Raw genomic sequence first — 21,692 nt, 5'->3', positions numbered from 1 at the left:
AACCATTTTTACAATTTTATTTACAAAAGAATTCTATTCCGATTATGTTTACTTACAAAAGATATCTTGATCATTTAAATAAATAATTAATTAAAAAAATTCCTAATTTTGTGAAAAATTAAAAAATAAATAAATAAAATAAAGTTTTTGAAAGTAATGATTTCAATTCTTTGTATCATTGTATTAAAAAAAAGGGGGGGTTTGAATTTTATTATTAAAAGAATAATTGAAGTTTGTATATAAAAAGAGTGATTTAAATTTCCTAAAATACAAGATTTCAATTTCGTTAAAAGAAAAAAATAATAGTAAAAGAAGATATTTGTTGAAAGTAAAAAATGCCACTTGTCAAGGAATAGGATTTCAATTTTGAAAAGACAGAAAAAAAAAAAAAAAAAGTTTATTTGATAAGAGTTGCTTCAATTTTATAAATAAATAAAAAGTATTTTATTTTTTTATTAGGAAAATGACTTTAAATTTATTATTAGAAAAATGATATCATATTTTAACCAAATCTCCAGCATTATTATAAAATATTAAAAATGTAATAATAATCTCAAATATAATATAAAAAAATTACGTTAACAGATTTTTATAACAATATAAAAAATAAAATTAAATAAATAAACGAATACAATACCATGCCCACTAATAATAAAATCCATGCTTACCAAATAAACACACAAAAAATAAATCAAAAGAAAAGTAAGATATTTACAGGGATATGTGCACAAATTGATGAATATACATAGTAAAAAAAATCAATATTTGCATTCATGATAAACAAAATAAAAAAATAATAATAAATAATAAAAAAACTGTATTATACAAAAATAAATAAATAAATAGGAGGATATGAATAAACATACAACTTTACAGTGCAGTGCAATCCCATTAGCATTGGCTCTCCATAACTTCCCAAACAAAGCTCAAAAAATACAAACCAAAATCTCTCAACCTCACTACACATAGAAACTCAAAAAAATACCAAGAGATCGAGAGAATTCAGAGCCATCTTCCCCTCTTCTTTTAAAGCTGTCAGTGATCCTTTTATCCCAAATTAGGTTCCACCAACTTTCTGTTCATACCCATACCTTGCTTCAACCACCCCAACAACTCTCATTTTGCTCTTCCCACTCTTAACACAGTGCCAAAACATAAAGATCATGCCATCTAGTTCATGTAGATCTTTAGGGTCTTGCCCCTTATCCATCACTAGCAAGCTTCCACTACTACATTTGCTTTATAGATCATGCCACTAGATACTCTTGGATCTACCTACTTCATGCTAAATTAGAAGCACTACCTTGCTTTATTAAGTTTAAAACAATGGTGGAACTGCAACTTGGGACATCTATCAAACGCTTAGAAACTAATGGTGGTGGTGAATTCAAAGCGTTCCACACCTTCCTTCAATCATGTGGCATTCTCCATCATGCCTCATGTCTTCATATTCATGAACAAAATGGTCTTTCTAAACGTAAGCATCATCATATTATAGAAGTTGGATTCACTCTTCTAGTTCAACCACGTCTTCCTCTCAGTTTTTGGGATCATGCTTTCCTCACTGTTGTCCATACTATTAATCGTTTACCCACTCCTATACTTCATTCCAAATCCTCATTCGAAACCTTCTTCCATAAAATAAAAAAAAAACCATCTTATTCTCATCTTTAAGTATTTAGATCCAGATGTTATCCCATATTCGTCCTTATAACACTCATAAGTTTGCATTTCATTCCACTCCTTCCAATTTTTTTAGGTTACCTTGAAAATCAAAATGGCTTTAAGTGTCTTGCCTTGAATGGAAGAATTTACATCACCCCACATGTATCCTTTGATGAATCTTGTTTACCATCTCTTCTTTTAACAACCTCTTCTCTCCCATCCATTCTCTCTTCCTTCAGCCCACTATCTCATATTCCTTTTCTTGTTTTTAATTCCAATCCTTCATCTTCCTTCTCCCATTTAACTTCTGACAATCCCTCAATTCAACGATCTATGCCTCAACCTTCCTCTCACAACACACATCCCATGCTCACCCGTTCTAAGCATGACATTTTCAAACCAAAAACATTGATGACCACATGTTTATCTTCTACTTCTCTATTAGAACCTCATTTTGTTTTTGAACTCTTGTCTATCCTAGAATGGTGTGTTGCTATGGTGCTAGAATTCCAAGCCTTTTGCTCTAATAACACTTGGTCCTTAGTTCCACCACCATTAAATAATCAAGTTGTAGGATGTAAATGGGTCTTCCAATTCAAACACAACTCTGATGGTTCTGTGAACAAGTATAAGACTAGGCTAGTGGCCAAAGGATTCTACCAAGTTCTGGGTTTTGATTTTCATGATACCTATAGTCCTGTCATCAAACCTACTACCATTTGGGTGGTGCTAGCTCTTACCATCTCTAATCACTAAACCATGAGACAACTTGATTTTAATAATGCATGTCTCAATGATATTCTCAAGGAAAATGTATATATGGCCCAACCTCCTAAGTTTATTGACACTACTCATCCTAACTAGGTGTATAAGCTTCATCATTCTTTGTATGGCCTCACGTAAGCCCTTATGGCCTAGTTTGAACATCTCCACCTGCTACTGCATCAACTTGGTTTTCATTCTTCCAAAGCAAATAACTCTCTCTTCCTTAAGTTTAAGGATGGTTACTCTCTCTATATCCTTATCTATGTGGATGATATTCTCATCACAAGAAGCTCTCTCACTCACGTGAATCAATTTGTCTATCAACTACAAGCTTCCTTTGCCTTGAAAGACCTCGGCAACCCATCCTATTTCCTTAGACTTGAACTAAATACCACTCCCCAAGGTGTTCTCTTATCACAACAAAAATACATCATTGAAATCCTTCACAAAGCTTGTATGGATGAAACTAATCCAACACCTACTCCCATGGTCAAAGGCATCTCTCTCTCTCAGCATATGTCGGAGCTCCCTTTGATGATCCTCGCCTTTATCATTGCATTATTAGAAACCTTTAATATGCCACCATTACCCATCCAAAGATCACATTTGCTTTCAACCGGGTTTCTCAATTCATGCAACACCCCGTGTAATTCCATTGGAAAGCCGTGAAGCACATCCTTTGTTACCCATGAGGCACCAGTGATCATGGAATCCTATTCAACTCATATTCATCTCTTAAATTAGTAGCATTCTTTGATGCAGATTGGGTCTCCAATCCTGATGATCACAAATCAACTAGTGGTTACTGCCTCTTCTTAGGGACCAACCTTATCACTTGGAGTGCTAAGAAGTAAGCCATAGTGTATACCCTCCATTTTGTCCTCTTAGCACATGTGACACTAGGTATCTTTTTGTGTTTTGCTCTTGACTCGTAGTCAACCCTTGGTGGACTATTGACATTCATACAGTTTACTCCTTCTAAGCCACTTTTTGGAACCTTTTGTTGAGGGTTTATCCAAACCCTCACTATGACTTTGGCAGCCCCGAGTTACATTTAAGTTTTTCTTTTTTTCCTTTTAGGATAGCTCATTTAGGTACACTTTTAAGACATTTAGACCACCTAAGGTCACTTGACATATTTCTGATCACCCTACATCACTTAGGCACTTTTCTAAACTTTCTAGGTCACTTAGCACATTTTTTATCACTTAGGCCCATTTAGGTACACCTGATCCATTTAGGCTCATTTGGACTTTCACTGTGACCTTGGCCACCTTTCGAGCTTAGGTTAGGTTTCACTTAGTTGTGTTCCCACTTAGCTCACTTAGACACCTCAATTTCCACCTAGTTCACCTTGGCACTTTCCACTTAGGTCACTTAGGCATTTTTCACGTAGGTCACTTAGATGTTTTTTTGGGCTTAATTCCCTTAGGTTTGATTTCTTGATTGCTTGATTTTTTAAGATTAGGTGAGTATTTGGCTTGATTTTGATTTTTGATTGCTTGAGATGAATTTTTGATATTTAATTGTGTCAGTTTGATATTTTGTTTTTCATTTTTTATTATGTTTTTGTTTAATATTTAGATTATTGATTATATGCATTTGATATTTATTTATTTTCTTGTTTTATTTATTTATTCATCTACTTATTTATTTTCAGAAAATTACATGAGATTGGTGACTTTATTTTTAATTTGCAATGAAATATTTTCTTTTTTTAAATTTGCATGATTTATATTTATTTTATTTTATTATGTTACAAGTTTCTAACTCATATTTCTTGGATTTTTATATGAGATTTTTCAACAAGAAGATCTACACACACATGGGTGTCACATGGAAAGAAAACAAAGGAAAGGTGGATTGACAAGCAAAATATATATATATATATATATATATATATATATATATATATATATATTTGGCAAAGAATGAGGGATCAACATGATTGCTTACATAGAAGGAAAGGATTTTACATTAGGTAGAGAGGATACGTTCTAAAGATAACACCCATACCATTTTGGAAGGAAACAAGAAGGTTGCCAAGGAAAGAAGATGAAAGGAGGGTAACCACACCATGGGAACTTGAGTGGCATAATGGGAAATCGGGTTGCATGGGAAAGAGAAATTTCTGACTAGAAAGAAGTGAGGAGGGAGAGGATGGTTGAATGGGGAAGAGGCTTTTTAAGAGGAGAGGAAGACGAGAGGTCTTCAGCGGAGGTTGCAAGAAAAAATGTGAAAAAGAAAAACAATGAGAGAAGAGCTGAGAGGAAAGCAGGGAAAAGAAAGAGCTAGGTGAAGAAAGAGGAAAAACGAGGAAAATGAGTTGGGAAGGGAAGAACACGGGTATGATTTCTATAAACTACTAGGTTCTTTCATTTTCATGAGTTCCATCAGGCTTTCTATGTATGCTGGGATTCCATTTTGATGTCTAAATGCGAGTTTTGGGCACTATTTCATATTCTTATAGAATCCGAATTTGTTTGAATGTGTTTAATCTTTGATTTCGCACCTATTTCCTTGGCTCTGTTTCGGGATTTCGTATGATATGCTTATAATCATGTTTTGATTTCTATTTAAAATCCATTTGCTTTCATTCAAGTACACCTCAAGCTGTTGATAACTCATGAAACATGGCTTTGCTATGTATATCTTCAAATTTCCCACTAATGCTCTATTTTTTTTAGTAACTTTTCTTCTTTGTATTCCTCTGTTCCTATGTATCAAATTGTGGAATGTTTTGGCTAAAGTATCACCATTTGAGGGTATAATCCCAGATGGTGCAAGCACACTTTGAGCTTAGATTCTAAAGGTGCATAATGGTTGTGATGTATTCGACTGTATTGCCACCTATGTCTGTCAGCAACAGCGGGGGATTGGTGTTCTAAGTGGGAGTGGATTGGAGATGAAAGTGAGCCTCAGACAACCGGCGCCCATTGGGGCGTTTCTGACGCTGTATGGAAGGTTGGAGATATTTTCGTTATCTGGATCTTTCTTGTTGCCGCTTGCGCCGCTTAGTGAAACTGGTTTAACCATTCTCTTGGTCGAAAGCATGGCCAAGTTGTCGAGGAATGTGATGGTGCAATATGATTTTGAAACATCAGGTGTGCTAGATGTTTCTTTGTTTTAGATCAATCCCAATTATGGGTTGGTTGACACCCCCAACCAAAGCTCTCTTCTTCCACATCCCAGCAGCATGGTTCAGCCATACTCTGGAGCTGTCACAACTGCTCCGTTGACGCCAATCGAGACTACTGCCCCATCGGCAGATGCGACGGCTCCCCTTTCTACCACGGCATGGGCAGCACACCTTCGGCCACCCTCACCGAGACCACCCTAGGTTTGAGGTAGGTTTTTTATGATGTGAACCTCGCTGATGATGGCAACCCGGCCATTCTTCAACGCACCATGCAATACCCACATTCTTTTTGTTTTTTTATTCTTTTAATGTTAAATTTTATTTATTTATTTATTTATCTATTTTATTTATTCTTTTTTTATTTCTCAAATAACTCTTTAAAATTCCTTTTTTTATAAAAAAAAAATTAATTTTTTTAAGATACCATTTCCAAATAATTTCCAAAATTCCAAAAATTTCAAATTAAATTTTTAAAATACTATTCTCAAATAGTTTTCCAAATTTTCCAAAATTCTAAAAATTTCAATTTAATTTTTTTAAAATATCATTTCCAAATAATTTCCAAAACTCCAAAAAAAAAAGTCAAAAAAAAATTTTTTTTTAAATACCATTCTCAAATAATTTCCAAAATGCCAAAATTTCAAATTTATTTTTCTCAAGTAATTTTCTAAATAGTTTTCCAAAATTCCAATTTTTAAAATACCATCTTCCCAAAATTCCTTTTTTTTTTTTAAATACTATCTTCAAATAAATTTTCCAAAATTCCAGTTTTTAAAATACCATCTTCAAATAAATTTTCCAAAATTCCTTTTTTTAAAAAAAAAATATACTATCTTCAAATAAATTTTTCAAATTTCCAAAATTCCAATTTTTAAAATACCATCTTCAAATAAATTTTCCAAAATTGGAAATTTAATTTTTTAAAATACTATCTTCAAATAAATTTTCCAAAATTCCAAATTTAATTTTTTAAAATACCATCTTCAAATAAATTTTCCAAAATTCCGAAATTCCAAACTTAATTTTTTAAAATACCATTTTCAAATAAATTTTCCAAAATTCCAAAATTCCAAACTTATTTTTTAAAATACCATTCTCAAATAAATTTTCAAGAATTCCAATTTCCAAATTTAATTCTTTTTAAATGCCATCTTCAAATAATTTTAAAATCCCAAATTTCAAATTTAACTTTCAAAACTTCCATTTTCAATTTTTTTTTTAAATGAATAAATTTTCATAATTCCAAAATAATGGAATTTATGAGAATTAATTCATAAAAAAATAAATTGGGCTTTAGTGGGGGCCCAATATTCATAACATTTCTTTCAAAAATAATTCAAGTGAATTGCATGATTGATTTTGTTTGATTTTGATTTGGTTTTGTGTGAAATTTTTTACATTTGTCATTGTATACTAACCTTGTTTTCATAACAACGCTTTATTACCTGCTACCAAGGTATGCTCTCACCCTCACTTTGTTTATTGTTTCGTTATCATGACTTGTTTTTTAAACTATGATCATTTTGATATCCATTAATCTCCTAATTAATTGTCATATCTGCTTCACCTTATTTAGTAGAGACCCATTTTTAGGGGCTTAGAGGGGTGCTACGGTCTTCACCATACCTTCCCAATAAGTAACCTGATCCTCGAACCCAGGTTTAGTTTTTCACAGACCGTTTTTTCCAAATAAGGAGTCACACTTAGGGTTTTCTTTCTTATTTTATTTTCTCTTAAAAAAAAAATAAAACAAAAATAAGTGGCGACTCCAAGTCTTTTCTAAAAATTATATATTTTCACCAAATAAATTAAAAGTGAGTCGCGTCATCGGGTGGGAATGCATCGAGCTAAAAATGCAAGGTCCACACATAGTCTCCCATTCTTCTACAGAGGTAGAATACCAATGTCTTGCAACTACAACAGCAAAATTGACTTGGGTTCAATAATTTCTTCAAGAGTTACATGTTATTCCTCCACACCATCCAATGTTCTGGTGTGATAACCAAGTTTTTCCAAGCATGATCATTCTCACTGAGATGAAAGCCTTTTTCGACTTCCCCGCTTCCCATTGTATCATTCCAACTTGTCCAGTCATTGTTCTTTAAACCAATAATCAAACCAAATTTTAACTAGTTTTTTTATACAAAATAAATATGCATCTAGAAAAATCTGGTATTAAGGGAGATTATTCATGAATGTAAATTTAGCACATGAACTCAATAAAAAAACTTCACCGATCTTTGAAATTTGAAATTAAGGCTTGCCTCCAGCCCGACTAGACTACCTGAAGCTTTCGCTTTTTCCAAAAGCATAATAAGTATTCTGATGTTGATGAAATTTGTGTAGTATTTGTCTCATTTTTTCTGTTTTTAAAAATAGAAAAAGATAATAATTTTCTATAATTCGTATTGATAATAAATGATATTCTTAAGTTTGGATCATAAATGTCCCCAATAATTTTTCTTATTAAAAACATACACAAATAATTTTAAAATCTATAATTTGAAAAAAAAAAACATTTTAAAAAATAAGAATTTTTCTATCTTAAATTTATTTAATCAAACAAAACTATGAAAAGAAATATGATAAATTAAATAGAATTACAAAATTGAAATTCATCTAACCAATTTGGATTTAGTCGCTAAATCAAAAATTCTATACGTCATCAATTTTGATTTTTGTTCGAAATCTAGTTGGAAATCCAAAACAAATTTTCATATTTTAAATAATTTCCATGTCTTTTCATCATTATTTCTCACTTATCATACATCCATGTAAAATTATTGAACATATTTCTTTTATTCACAATCATAAATTTCCAAATAAAATGGATGAGATATTATGATAAAATAATAATCTCATTCCATTTCATTCCCAAACATGTAAAGGCTTCAAAAGGAATAATCTCATTCCCTTTCCCATTTCATTCCCAACATGTAAAGGCTTCAAAAGGAATAATCAAATTAATGACTCAGATTCCCTATCCTATTTATTTTTCTTTTTTTTCTTTTTTCTTTTTTTTTTGTTCAATTGCCTTCCATTCCCTTTCCTAAAAAGTAGAGTGAACAGACATGAGTGTTAAGTTCACTCCTCTTCTTTCTAAAAAAATAAAAATAAAAAATAAAAAAAAGACCCATCAAACTTTCTCCAGCCCTTGTGAGAAATCTTTGGCCACCAATGATATGAGGCCTTCTGGAAAAATCGAATTGGTGTTAAACAGCTTAGTCCCTACAATTGATGAACACAAACTAAACACCCAGCTACTTATCAGAAATCAAGTAGTTGGTGGGACCGACTCATGTGAGAGCATCATTTATTTGAATAATATTTTCACATTTTAGAATGATCAGCCATAGAAAAGGAAAGATACATTTAAGCAGAAGGAAATAATGGGGAACAAAGGATCCAGAATCAATCAGTAATGCCACTGCTCACTCCTGCCATATCTTGATGGTGGGGTCTTTTCCAACCCCGCCAGGAGGAGGCTCATGAGCAACAAATGCATTTCATATTAACATGTAACCCATCCATTGCTCTCTAACCATATCCTAGGGTTGGAGTTGGCTCCTCCAAGCTAAGCAGGTCATGGTCTGCAACCTAGCCAAGTTTGGTGTCACTATCAGGACGTCCACAGTCGTTCACATGAATAGATTGTAAAATGCTCTCTTTTTTCCAAAAAAGAAAAAGAAAACAAAATCATGTAAAAAAAGCCAATAACAGAACACAATGACCTCCTGTGGTCCTATAATCCCAACAGGATATATGGGGTACATTCATGGCTCCTTCACCCCACTGCAGTGGTCACAAAATTTTGCAACAATAGCTTCCCAGCTCATATCATTCATAGCATGTCAACTACCACAAATGAAATGCAATGTTTCAGACAAAAATTATGATCATGATCAAAGGAGTAGGCAAGCTGATTATACAAGCAATATCACAAACATCCAGCTTTTGATTTGCACGTAAGACAATGAAGATATGAGGAATTTTCAGAAAAGGTTTACATTACAGTCATCGACATGATTTGACGAGCAAGACCTGGATCTTGCTGCAGCAGCTCCCTCAGGTTGTTCTCTACCTCTGCCATCTGCTTCTCTAAGTATTCCTTGGAAGTCTGTCCAACGTGCAACAAATCTTAGTTTCAATCAAATTTTCACCAGAGATACAAGTTTGTGGTTGTAGACTGTAGCTTGTGAGATCCAAACTCAAGCCCCAAAAGGTGTTCAATTAGAGTAACAAACTCGAGTAAGGTAGGGTTGCTTGCATGATTGTTGTATGTTACAAACTGTTAAGAGCTTGAGGCTTGAGGCTTAAGCCAAGCCCCGGACAACCAAACTTGTAGTGATTGGAGAAAAGCCTGAACAAATGCCTGATAAACAACAAGACGGGTAGAAGCCTGGGTTGAGGCCAAACTAAGTTAGAAAAGAAGGGGTTAGCTAGGCCTTTCTACAACCCTAATTGGAAATTTCATGGCGGTAACAATCTGCATTAGCAGAAAACAAACCCAATATTCGGCACATTCCTGGGAAGGAAAAGGGGACAAAAGCTGTTGAAATCTCCTCCTAAGCAATTAGGCAAATCCTCTCCTAAGTTTTTTAATTTTGCAATCTCCTCCATTAATTCGGTAAACCTTTTCTAAAGACACTCCTTAAGTAATACAATTTTGTGGAAAAAGCTGCTTCTAATTCATCAATAACCATGGTTAACAATTCAAAAACCTGTTAAGACTACTGCAACTTAAAACCGATTTGGCTCTTGTAATCTTCAATATTTCCAGTTCCATCACTATCCATTTTGGTCATAAGTAAAAGTGTTCTCCAAGCTCACGCACACTTTAAACAAATTTGAAGAAAACTAAAAAGGAATCAATAAATAAAAGGCAGGATTAATCTCATAACTTCTGCCTTCATGTGATCATGTGAAACACTACATAGAGAGCAAGAAAGCAGAAAAGCAGACCTGTAAACCAGCAATTGCAGCTTCACTATCCTTGAGCTTCTGTTCCTGTTCACTCATTAAGGCCGATTTTGGCTCTAAGACAAACCTGCTCACATTAGAAATAAAGTGAAAAGGAAGGGGGAAGAAATAAACAAGCAAGTTCATCAGCATATCATATATCATTGGGAGTCCACAAACTAAGATTCATTAACTGCAAGGAAAGAAAGATTATCCAGAACTCACGTTCTCCCTGCAAAACAAAAGAAGACATCATCTAAATGGGTAAAATGGCCTGTGTGGATTAAAATCAATAAAATGATGTGTCATTAATACCCTACCAAGACTATTCATGAATATATTGGGCAACTGATAAAATAAAACCATGAAGATGGATATTCATTTTCTTAGATAAAACAGATATATTAAACTAAACACACACTAATATGTGACAATAACATGAAAATTCTCTGTCAATATGAGATTATGGTTTCATTTACATACCTATAGACTTGTATGTGTTTGTATCATCAGACAATTGGCGCAGTTCTTCCAAGGTTAAGAAAGCACGCTTCTTTTCTCCTTCTTTGTTCCGCATCTGGTTCTGCACCTGAAATCCAGGGGATTCCCTATTTTATTTCCGAATACTGATAAATCTTAAAATATACTCCTTCACTGTTAGAAATAAATTTAGTGATCAAACCAACAAGCAAGGTAACCAGACTCTAGAGCCCTAAACCAAAATCTTAAAGAAACACGATAAAATGGTTCTACATTTTTCCTCCTCTTTATTGACAAACTACATGGTTCTGGGTAAGGACAGGTCCAGGATGTGTCTAATAGTCAAATACATCTAATAAAAAAATTTAGGGCATAAGGAATAGCTAATTGTAGAAGTTTCCAATGAATCATCCTTAGGCAAAATGAGGTATCTATGAAATAGAATGTCCAATGTGAACTCCACTAATTTTTAAATAGAAAAAATTGGAAGCATTGCCCAAATATCCCAAGAAAGCTCAGAAAACAGAGAGAAAACACAGATATTTTGGAAAAGTTCAAACAAATAAAATTCCAAGCTTCGTTTATATTTGTAATAACTGTTTACAACAAAGTTAACAACTTAACTAATCTGTAGCTAATCAAAATCCTGTTAAACTAACTAAATAATTCTTTAACTATTAGTTAGTCTTCCACCTGACCTGAAGATGAACTGTCCTGGGAGAACAGTCAGCTTGCTGAGTTCTATAAACCAAAAAGAAGGAAGATGCTTTGTCAAAATATCCGCAAGCTGATCTAAAAAAGGAACATATTGTATCACCAAATCCTTACAAAGAACCATACTCTAAATAAAATGAAAATCCATCTCAACATGTTTCATTTTACTATGAAACACTGGGTTAGAAGCAAGTTGAGTACCACCAATATTATCACACCAGAACACTGGTATGGAAGGCCAAACAAGATGCAACCCACAAAAAGAAGACTGAAACCATGAAAGTTCAGCAGCAACATTAGCCAATGCTCAATATTCTGACTTCATACTACTTGAGATACAACACGTTGTTTAGATGAAGACCAAGAGACCAAACTATCTCCAAAAAAGACACAGAATCCTCCTATGCTACGTCGATCATCAGGCTAAGATTCCTAATCTGCATTTGTAAATGCAAACAGATGAAGAAATGAAGAAGCCCACAGAGTAAGACCATGAGTCATCAAGCCACAGAGATAGCGTAAAATTCTTTAGACATAGTGACAAAGCTCTATAGTCAGGTTCTACATAAATTGACAAGCCTTGTTGACAGCAAAAGCAAGCTTTGTTTGATTGATTGTAACATATTGAAGAGCACCCACTCTACCTCTATATAGAGTCGGATCATCCAAGAAAGCACCATCAAACTTGGACTGCAATTTACCAATAACACCGAGAGTAGCTACAGGTTTAGCATCAAGCATATCTGTCTTGAGTAAAAGATCCCGAATATACTAGATTTGACTCAAATGAAGTTGTCGAGATTGAAAACAAACCTCAACACCAAGTAACAAGACCAAGATCTTGTAAAGCAAGTTGAGAATTAAAGAGAGGCCCTTTGGAAGCAAGTCATCAGTCAAAAGTATGGTGAAGACGATGGGGGGGTGGCATTCCCACGAGGTAAGTGAGAGGTTTGGTGTGGGGTTGTGGAAAGCTATTAGGAAGGAGTGGAATTTTTTGAGTGGCAAGTTGGCCTTCCAAGTGGGCAATGGGCAGAGAGTGAGATTTTGGATGGACAAGTAGTGTGGAGACGAGCCACTTTGTGAGTCCTTCCCTTCCTTATTTACCCTTTCTTCGTCTAAGGAAGCTTGGGTGGCAAATGTTTGGAACCTTGAAGGTGAAAGGGGTGGATGGACCCCTCTTTTCTCTAAGGCCTTTAATGATTGGGAGTTAGATTTGTTGGAGCGTTTTCTACAAAATATTCAAGCAATTAGGGTTCACATGGATGTAGATGATAAGAGTGATTTGGACAGCTTCGAGGTGTGGGACCTTTTCGGTCAAATCTCTCTATTCTATCTTGGAGCCCGAAGATTCTCCTTTGTTCCCTAGTGGTAGTATTTGCAGATCAAGCGTGCCTCCTAAGGTGGCTTTCTTTACTTGGAAGGCTTTTTGGGGGAAGTCTTAGCTCTAGACCAACTCCAAAGGAGGGGTTTCTTTTTGGCAAATAGGTGTTTCCTTTGCCTCTCTAAAGCAGAGACGGTTGATTACCTTCTTCACTGTGCAAAGACTTGAGTTCTTTGGAATCTTCTTTTCTCCCTCTTTGGTGTGTCTTGGATTCTTTCTTGTTCAGTGGAGGAAACTCTTCTTAGGTGGCATGGGTCGTTTGCGGGTAAAGTTCGTAAAAAGGCTTGGCAAGTGGCCCCTTTATGTATATTTTGGACAGTGTGGAAGGAAAAGAATTTGTTAGCATTTGACAATGAAAAGCTATTGATCTAAAGATTGAAAAATTCTTTTGCATGTGATCTGTAAATATGAACATTATTTCTCTTGTAAGCTTCATTGATTGGTTAGACTCTAAGTAAGGGCAGGTGATGTTTTTTTATTTCTTCCCCCCCCCTCTGGTTTGAGTCTTTATGCTTCTTTTGTATAATTCATGTATACTGTGAGGGCACTGTTTTTTGTGTCTCCTCTACACATAAATATACGAATTTTCTTTACCTATCAAAAATAAAAAATAAAAAATAAAAAAATAAAATTAAGAGATTGAATCAAACTAGTAATATGTGAGATGTAATCACCAATTACCAATATGTCATCAACATAAATTAAGATGATAAGCATGGAAGTAGCAGATTTGGAAATGAACAAAGAAGTATCAATTTTGGAACACTAAACCCCACTGCAGTAAGACATTACTCAGTTTAGTAAACCAGGAAAGCAAGACTTGCTTAAGAGCATAAAGTGCCTTACTTAGCTTGCACACAGGTGGCTGAGGCATAACTTGCTCCATTAAACACCATTCAAGAAAGCATTATGAATGTCTAATTGTTGAACCTCCCAATATCGCGACCAAGCAAGTGTCAAAACAACTCAACTGGTGATTGCCTTAACAATAGGCTAAAAGTCTCAAAATAATCCAAACCATGTGTTTGATTAAATCCTTAGTAACATGACGAGGCTTATAACACTCAATAGGCCCATTCGACTTGAACTTCAATTTAAACACCCACTTACAACCAATAAGATTAGCAACATATGGTGGAGGAACAAGCTACTGGTATTATTGTTTTGGAAGTTCTACTAGCCTATAGTGGGTGGAGAAGTGATGCAGGTTTTTAAGGAATTCTATTTGCAGAATATTGTGCTTTGAAGTCATAACGCAACCATTTTAGCTCTTATCCCGAAGAAAGGAGGGGCAAGTGATGTGTAGGATTTCAGGCCTATTAGTCTTGTAGGAAGCCTTTATAAAATTCTTGCAAAAGTCCGAGCTAAAAGGCTGAAAAGTCTGATTGGCAAAGTGGTATTGAACAGCCAGAACGTCTTTGTGGGTGGAAGACAGATTCTGGATACAGCCTTGGTAGCTAATGAGGCGATCAACTAGAGGAAACGAAGTTCAAATGTGAGTTTAGTTTGTAAATTGAACATTGAAAAAGCTTACAATCATGTAAATTAGAACTTCCTTCTTTCAGTTTTGGAGAAGATGGGTTTCAAGCCCAAGTGGCGTCAGTGGATTTTTTTCTACGTTTCTATTATAAGAATGGTAGTCTTAATCAATGGTACTCTTACTGATTTCTTCTCGACACATAAAGGCCTGAGGCAGGGGGACCCATTGTCACCTCATTTGTTTGTGCTGATTATGGAAGCTTACAGTGGTTTAATTGCTAAGGCTGAAGAGGGAGGCTTCATTACAGGTTTCAAAGTAGTGGGGAGAGATGGAGAAGGGGTTCATGTCTCTCACTTGTTGTTTGCAGATGACATTCTTCTTTTTTGTGAGGATAATGAGGATTAGTTGAAGTTTTGGAAGAGGATTGTTACTTGCTTCGAATTGGTATCAAGTCTGAAAATAAACTTGCAGAAAAGTGAAATTATTCCAATGGGGGGCACGGAGGACGTGGAAAGAGCAGTTGCTCTATTTGGATATAAAGTAGGGAAACTCCCTACTTTTTATCTAGGCTTACCTCTTGCAGTCCCTCATAAGTCGTATGGAGTTTGAGACGTAATAGAGGAGAGATTCAAGAGGAAATTGGCTACTTGGAAGAAACAATACTTGTCCAAAGGAGGAAGACTCACCCTTATTAAGTGCACTCTTTCGAACCTCCCGATCTACTTTATGTCGTTTTTTTTAATTCCAAGGAAAGTAAGAATCACATTAGAAATAAAAAAAAAAATGGAGTTTTTGCGGGGTGATATGGAGGAAAGGAGGAAGATACACTTGGTAAGTTGGTTGGTTATTTGTAAAGATAAGAACCATGGAGGGCTCGGGTTGAGGCACTTAGAGGGGCTCAATCAAGCTTTGTTAGGCAAATGGTTGTGGAAATTTTCCCTTAAGAGGGAGAGCTTTTGGAGGAGAGTCATTAGAGGAAAATTTGGAGAGGTGGAGGGGGTTTGGACCACTAGAGAGGAGAGGGATTCTTTTTGGGTTGAGCCTTTGGAAAGACATTAGAAAAAAGTGTGAAGAGTTCATTCTTAGAACTAGTATCCGTATTGGAAATGGTAGACACACGAGTTTTTTGTGGGATAATTGGTTGGGGATTCTAAATTGAAGGATGTTTTTTCTTCTCTATTCAGGATTGCAGCCCACAAATTTGCTACAGTGGCAAACCTTTGGGGGAGGCAAGGGGATGGAGGCGGTTGTTGGGAGGTGCATTTTAGAAGATCTTTCCAAGATTAAGAATTGGAGGCAACTCATTTTTTAGAACATATTTTTGTGCTAAAGGTTCAAGAAGGGGAGGATTCATTAGCTTGGAAGAATGATGGAAGGGGAAAGTTTAGTGTTGAATCATATTATAAGTCGTTAAGGGCTGAAAGCAATTTTTTATTCCCTGCCAATGAGATCTGGGGTTTGTATGCTCCTCTTAGAAGTTGTTTTTTTTGCTTGGGAAGCAATTTGGGGAAAAATCTTAACAGTAGACATGTTAATGAAGAGGGAATGGTCCATGGCAATAGGTGCAGCCTTTGTAAAGACAATGAGGAGTCGGCTAACCACATTTTGATTCATTGTGACAAGACAAAAATGCTTTGAACTGTGTTGTTAACTTCTTTCGGACCGGTATGGGTGTTCCCGAATTCAATGAAAAAACTTCTTTTAGAATGGAAAGTTAAGGGGTTGAGGAAGAAGAAAAGAGCAGTGTGGAGATTGACTCCGATTTGTCTTTTTTGGTGTACTTGGGAAAAACAAAATTGAAGGACTTTCCAGGAAGAAGAGATGTTTGACCAAAGTCTGAGGAAGCTCTTTACCTGTTCACTATTAGAGTGGTCTCAACAGGTCAAGGGTTAGACAATCCCTCTTTTTTTGAATTTTTTGGTGTCCTTAATGGAGATTGGCCTCCCTATTGTAGGTCTTGTTTCTCCTTTGCACAATCTGGTTGGGTTTTGTTTGTATACTGTCTGTATACATAGGGTGTGCCCCCTATTTTTAGGCATTTATTAATTTAATCTGCCTTTGCCTATCAAAAAAAAAAAAAAATTTAGATCTTTTAAAGCTTCCTTATGAGTAGTTGGTTCAACTGAAATAGAATAGTCTGTAGCAATAAGCACTTTTGAGTTATAAATTCTGGCTTTTGAATGAATCACCATAGGATGGCAATTAGTTATGGTTGGAGTTGGAACAGCCAAATCAGTGGCAGGACTAGGTTGGTTTGCAAAAACAGATGATACAGAAGCAGGCAAAGAAGAAAAAGACACCAGAGTAAGAAAAGGAAGCAACTCAATAAAGGGAAGAGGCAAGACAACAGGAGTAACAACAGAGACATCATGAGAAGAGGAAGAATGATGCAAAGTAGAAGAAATAGAAGAATGAGGAAATATACCTTCATCAAAGACAACATGACGAGACATGTATAAATGACCAATTGAACAATATAGGCAAAGATAGCCTTTGTGCTAAGTGCAATACCCCAGAAAAAGCATTTAATAAAACTGTAATTTGTCATGATTATATTGTTAAACGTAAGGAAAACAAAGGCACCCACAAGTTCCCTTCCCTAGTATAATCAAGATTTTTAGAACATAGAACCTGGAAAGGGGATTGAAGTTGATTAATACAGTATACTGCAGCACAAGAAGCTAACAACCAATATTTAAGAGGTAAGGAAGCATGAGCAAGCATAGTGAAGCCCATTTCCACAACATGATAACGTTTTCTTTCAACTCATCCATTTTGTTGAGGCATATAAGGACAAGACTTACAAATTTGAACACCACAAGAATTGAGAAAACAAACAAAAGAATGAAATTCACCACCTTATCAGTGTGAAAAAATTTAATGGTAGAGGAAAACTGATTTTCAGCCATTGTTTTGAATTTTCAAAAGGCATTTAAGGCTTGTCTTTAGTATGTAGAGGATAACCAAGAAAATCTAGAATAGTCATCAATGAAAAGAACAACATAACAAGAACCATATGTAGACAACATAGGGGCAGGTCCCCACAAATCAGCATGAATTAATTCAAGAGGTTGAATAGCATGAAAACATAACAAAGAAAAAGGAAGGAGATGACTCTTGGCAAATTGACAGGAAGCACAAACATAATTTTTATCATAGAAAATGGAAACATTACAAAGTTTGAGAACATGATTTACAATAGTTGAATTAGCATGTCCTAAATAAGCATGCCATACATCCAAAAGATTAGAAATGATAGAAAAACTAATAGGTTTCAAGTTTAAAACAGAACAATCATTTGACTTAGAACTAGAAGCAGATAGCAAATCTGAATTAGTAGTAAAAGATGCAACACAACCAGTAACAAGAGAGATAAAATGCTTCTAAGACATAGCTTGAAACTTGTAGAGATCATGCTCAAGCTTGAGGACCTTCTTTAAGGACAAGTCCTTAACAGGAAAGAAACCAGAATAAAACTCAACAAAAATTTTATTGTCAGCACAGAATTTTGACACATTAACTAAATTAGAGGAAAAATCAAGGACATGAAAGACATTACGAAGAGAAAAGACTGAGGAAGACAAAGGAAGTGAAATAGAACTTATACAAAAGAGAAAGTGGTTTATTGTTCCCAACTGTCACTTTGTCATTGTAAAGAAAAGGACTTGAAGATTGAGATCTGTATTTGTATTCGGAGTAAGATGATGGGTGGCACCCGAATCAAGTAACCAACCTTCATTAGTCATCATAGGAGTGGCCAGCATAGCAGTCATGGGATTGGTTTGTGAACCTTAAAAATTGATATCAAACCATTGATAGCAAGACATAGCAATATGACCAAAGTTACTGCAAATCTAAGTGTGGCTTCGGAAATGCAGTATTGCATCCCCTCTAAAACTAACCATGGCCTCCATTGAAACCACTGTGGCCATGATTGAATACAAGCAACTGCAGCTAATTATTTGGATAAAATTGATTCTACTGTGATGAGTTCAAATTCTTGAAAACTTTCTTGTTATTCTTGAATTGAAAATTAGCAACATTAGTAGATAGAGACATACTTTAATCATTTCATCAATTGTTTGTTGTTGTTCAAGACAACTCTCATGTACCGTTAAAATACTAACAACACCATCAAAAGTCACAAAATTTGTATTTGAAGTAACTAAGACCACAAAGAAGTTGTAATCAGATCCTAGGCCACCACAAAGATATAGAATTTGGTCCTTTTCTGAAATTGACTCAGAAATCACAGTGAATCAGTATAACCTTTCACTTTAAGAATATACTCTATCATTGACAAGGCACCTTTCTTCACAGTTTGAAGTTGCAATCACAATTGCATAATGCATGCCTTTGATGCTCCATCAAACACACGTTGAAGAGCTCCCCAAGTTGAAGCAGAAGAAGTATAACCAATAATTTGTCTAATAATTTTAGGATTCAAAGACAAAAAGATCCAACTAAGAATCAAGCAATCTTTGTGTCTCCATTGAACAAATTTTGGATTCACACGAACAACGCATCAAGAAATTTAGGAGGACACACATAGGTTCCGTCAAGAAAATCTTCAATTCCACATAATCACATTTTCCATTTGTACTTTTGAAATGAAGAAATTTCCTTTATCAAGCTTCACCAGGAAAGCATGGTTCAAACCTTGACTGAGCGGAAAAAATGGAGGATTTGAAACAATTAAGGTTAGATTGGGACCAGCAGCATGCTCAGCGAAAGGACTTGAAGTTGCAAAAACCAACAAAGAAGCCATTGAAGAAAAAGAAAGAAAGAAAGATCAGGTAGAACAATGGAGAAGAAACAAAGAGAAATTAGGAGAGGAATAATGGCTCTAATACCATGAAAGTTAAGGAAAAAAAGATATTTTGGGAAAACTCAAAAGAATAAAATTTTGAGCTCCATAAAACTGATATTACAATAGTTAGTTACGACATAGTTAACAATGTAGCCAATTTGTAACTAATCAAAAAACTGTTAAATTAACTGACTAATTCTCTAACTATTAGTCATTCATCTCATATACATACCCAAGAGTGTAGAATGCCCAACAATAATATCATAGGATTGTGAAGCTTGACAACATATTGCATGTCTAGATGATGCAGACTTAGACATAAGTAACCTTCACACTTGTTGCACCTTCTCCAAGATGGACAGAGTTGGTTTTGGTTTACAATTCAGGCAACATGCAATCTCCTTGGAGGTCTCAAATGTTTTGCTCATTTTGGAAGGGGGAAAATCAGAATGATGTAGGTTTATAAAACATAGCACACCAAAATATGAATGGATATCAGTGTGCTGTACATATCATAGGAATGCAAATTAAAATACTTCAGAAGACAATTTTACCCACTGTTTTACAAATAAAATTCATAAATTTACCTATATTTCCTTTGCCTTTAAAAAATACAAGGTCATTTTAATCTTTGATTTTGTGCATTCCTTCTTTAATTAATCTATCATGTTTTCAATACTAATCTAATAAAGAACTAGCTTTAATACCTAGCTCACACAAGGGCTCAAAATAAGGGATTGGCTTAGAGAGAGCGCAAGCTCAAACCTAATGAGAAACAAGATGAAAAGTCTCAAAATAGAAAATTAAATTAAGGTCGGATTCCCACTGCCCAATACAGTCCCCGGATGGACAGAACAGAACCCAAAAAATTCTTTTCTCTATTCACTCGGCACCATTCAAAGTTAGATCCAGCCTCTTCAAGCTAGTACGACCTATCTCTCATACATATACAACCAAACCACAAGATACAAGATGTATCCATTGAGTGCCAGTAGACTATATCCTCTGTCATTCTCTCTCTTATATTTTAATCTTGAAATGACAGTCATAATTTATTTTCCTATTTGCTTCACATTAAAGCGTTCAATAATATCCATCGAAGTTAACAGTCACTGAAAGACACTCGACTCTTTCCAAAAACGAATAATGTGAGTTTTGGTAAATTAATTGAAATAGTAACTCTATAACGAAATCCAAAGCACTCACCTGCTTCAATTTTCCAGTAGTTTCGATCATGTGACCTTGAATCTCCATAAATGCCTATGAATTTCCAAACCCCATCAACACAAAACAAACAGAAGTACATCAGATTTAACTCTCAGCTATTGTCTTAGCAATAAAACAAAAGCAAGAAACTCGCCCACATGAACCGATACTCACTTCAAACATCTAAATCTTAATTTGATCAATGACTAATTCGACAATTTCCCTCTTTTTGTCTGCTTAGGAAGCAGAAGAGAATTTTGAAGAAAAAAAAAAAAAAAACTTTGTCATTTCTTTAGTTTTCCCAAAAGGAGCATTTTGAAACAAAAGGGGAGAATTTTTCTTACAGTTCTGTTAGCTTCATCGGCCATTTTCCTGCGAAACCTTAATAGCAAATTCAAGAGCCTGAAACCCTAACCGAAAGAATCGACCCATTTTATGTGTTCTAAAAAAATGGGCCGGGTTGGGGTAACGGGTTTGCTATTCTGTTTGCTCGTGCGTGGTACTCTAGATGAAGCGCGTTGACCAACCGAGCAGTGGTCAAACACAAAAAAAAATTCCGATACAAACGGCTCAAAGAACAATTATTTTACGGAGCTCATAAAATTTTAAAAAATTAAAAAGATAAGTGGAAAATAGTGAGGAAAAAAAAAGGCAGTGGTTGAAGAAAACAACAAAGAAGTGAAGCGACGCGGTTAAACGGGGTTGCCGCAATGCCGTAACTGCCCTTATGCATGTCCTCATTTACCAAAATACCCTCCTCCTTAGCCATGTTTTGAGAATTGGCCTTGGTATCAAATGGACTTAAGGTGATCGATGAATATGTATATTAATTCATAGAAGGCATGATTTGTTTTCAAAGGGGTTCTAGATAAACTCATCATTTCGTCAAACATACATTTTTTTTATCAAAGAAAAAGGAGGAAAATAAAAAAAAATAAAAAAAGGATAGGTGATGTGATTAGACCCACCTTCACTTCAAGCTTGGCCAATCCATTTTAAACTTAATCCTAATTATTTCTACTCCTTTTCTTCCATTTTTTTAATCCTCTCTAATATCATTTTATTTTGTTTCAAAGTCTAAGTTTCTCCATGA

The 21,692-nt window shown here is 34.9% G+C and overlaps 1 protein-coding gene across 3 annotated transcripts; it reads right to left on the bottom strand.

Moving 5' to 3' along the window:
* Positions 1-9,378: 9,378 nt before the first annotated feature.
* On the bottom strand, positions 9,379-21,231 carry LOC100260485 (prefoldin subunit 1). Of its 3 annotated transcripts, XM_059740737.1 has the most exons (7): positions 20,944-21,143; positions 20,774-20,832; positions 20,600-20,653; positions 11,012-11,117; positions 10,754-10,802; positions 10,532-10,616; positions 9,379-9,686 (listed from the first exon to the last, which is right to left on the bottom strand). In XM_059740737.1, the coding sequence occupies exons 2-7, from the start codon at positions 20,780-20,782 to the stop codon at positions 9,573-9,575; spliced, it is 417 nt and encodes a 138-aa protein (XP_059596720.1). In that variant the 5' UTR covers positions 20,783-20,832; positions 20,944-21,143; the 3' UTR covers positions 9,379-9,572. The 3 variants fall into 3 exon arrangements, with proteins under 3 accessions (XP_059596720.1, XP_059596719.1, XP_002264879.2); XM_059740736.1 differs by lacking the exon at positions 20,774-20,832 and having other exon boundaries at positions 20,944-21,231; XM_002264843.5 differs by lacking the exon at positions 20,774-20,832 and having other exon boundaries at positions 10,754-10,760; positions 20,944-21,231.
* Between the last annotated feature and the right edge of the window lie 461 nt (positions 21,232-21,692).

The sequence above is a fragment of the Vitis vinifera genome, chromosome 11 (genome assembly GCF_030704535.1).
Source record: "Vitis vinifera cultivar Pinot Noir 40024 chromosome 11, ASM3070453v1".
Lineage (NCBI taxonomy): Eukaryota > Viridiplantae > Streptophyta > Magnoliopsida > Vitales > Vitaceae > Vitis > Vitis vinifera.
Note: the sequence above shows the minus strand (reverse complement) of the source record. Positions and strands in the feature narration are given on the sequence as shown.

Coding starts and splice junctions, on each gene's coding strand:
- LOC100260485 (XM_059740736.1), bottom strand. CDS start 20,967: ATGGCCGATGAAGCTAACAGAACT. Junction 20,654..20,943: donor CCGATGAAGCTAACAGAACT/GTAAGAAAAATT, acceptor GGAAATTCATAG/GCATTTATGGAGATTCAAGG. Junction 11,118..20,599: donor CTACTGGAAAATTGAAGCAG/GTGAGTGCTTTG, acceptor CCTGGATTTCAG/GTGCAGAACCAGATGCGGAA.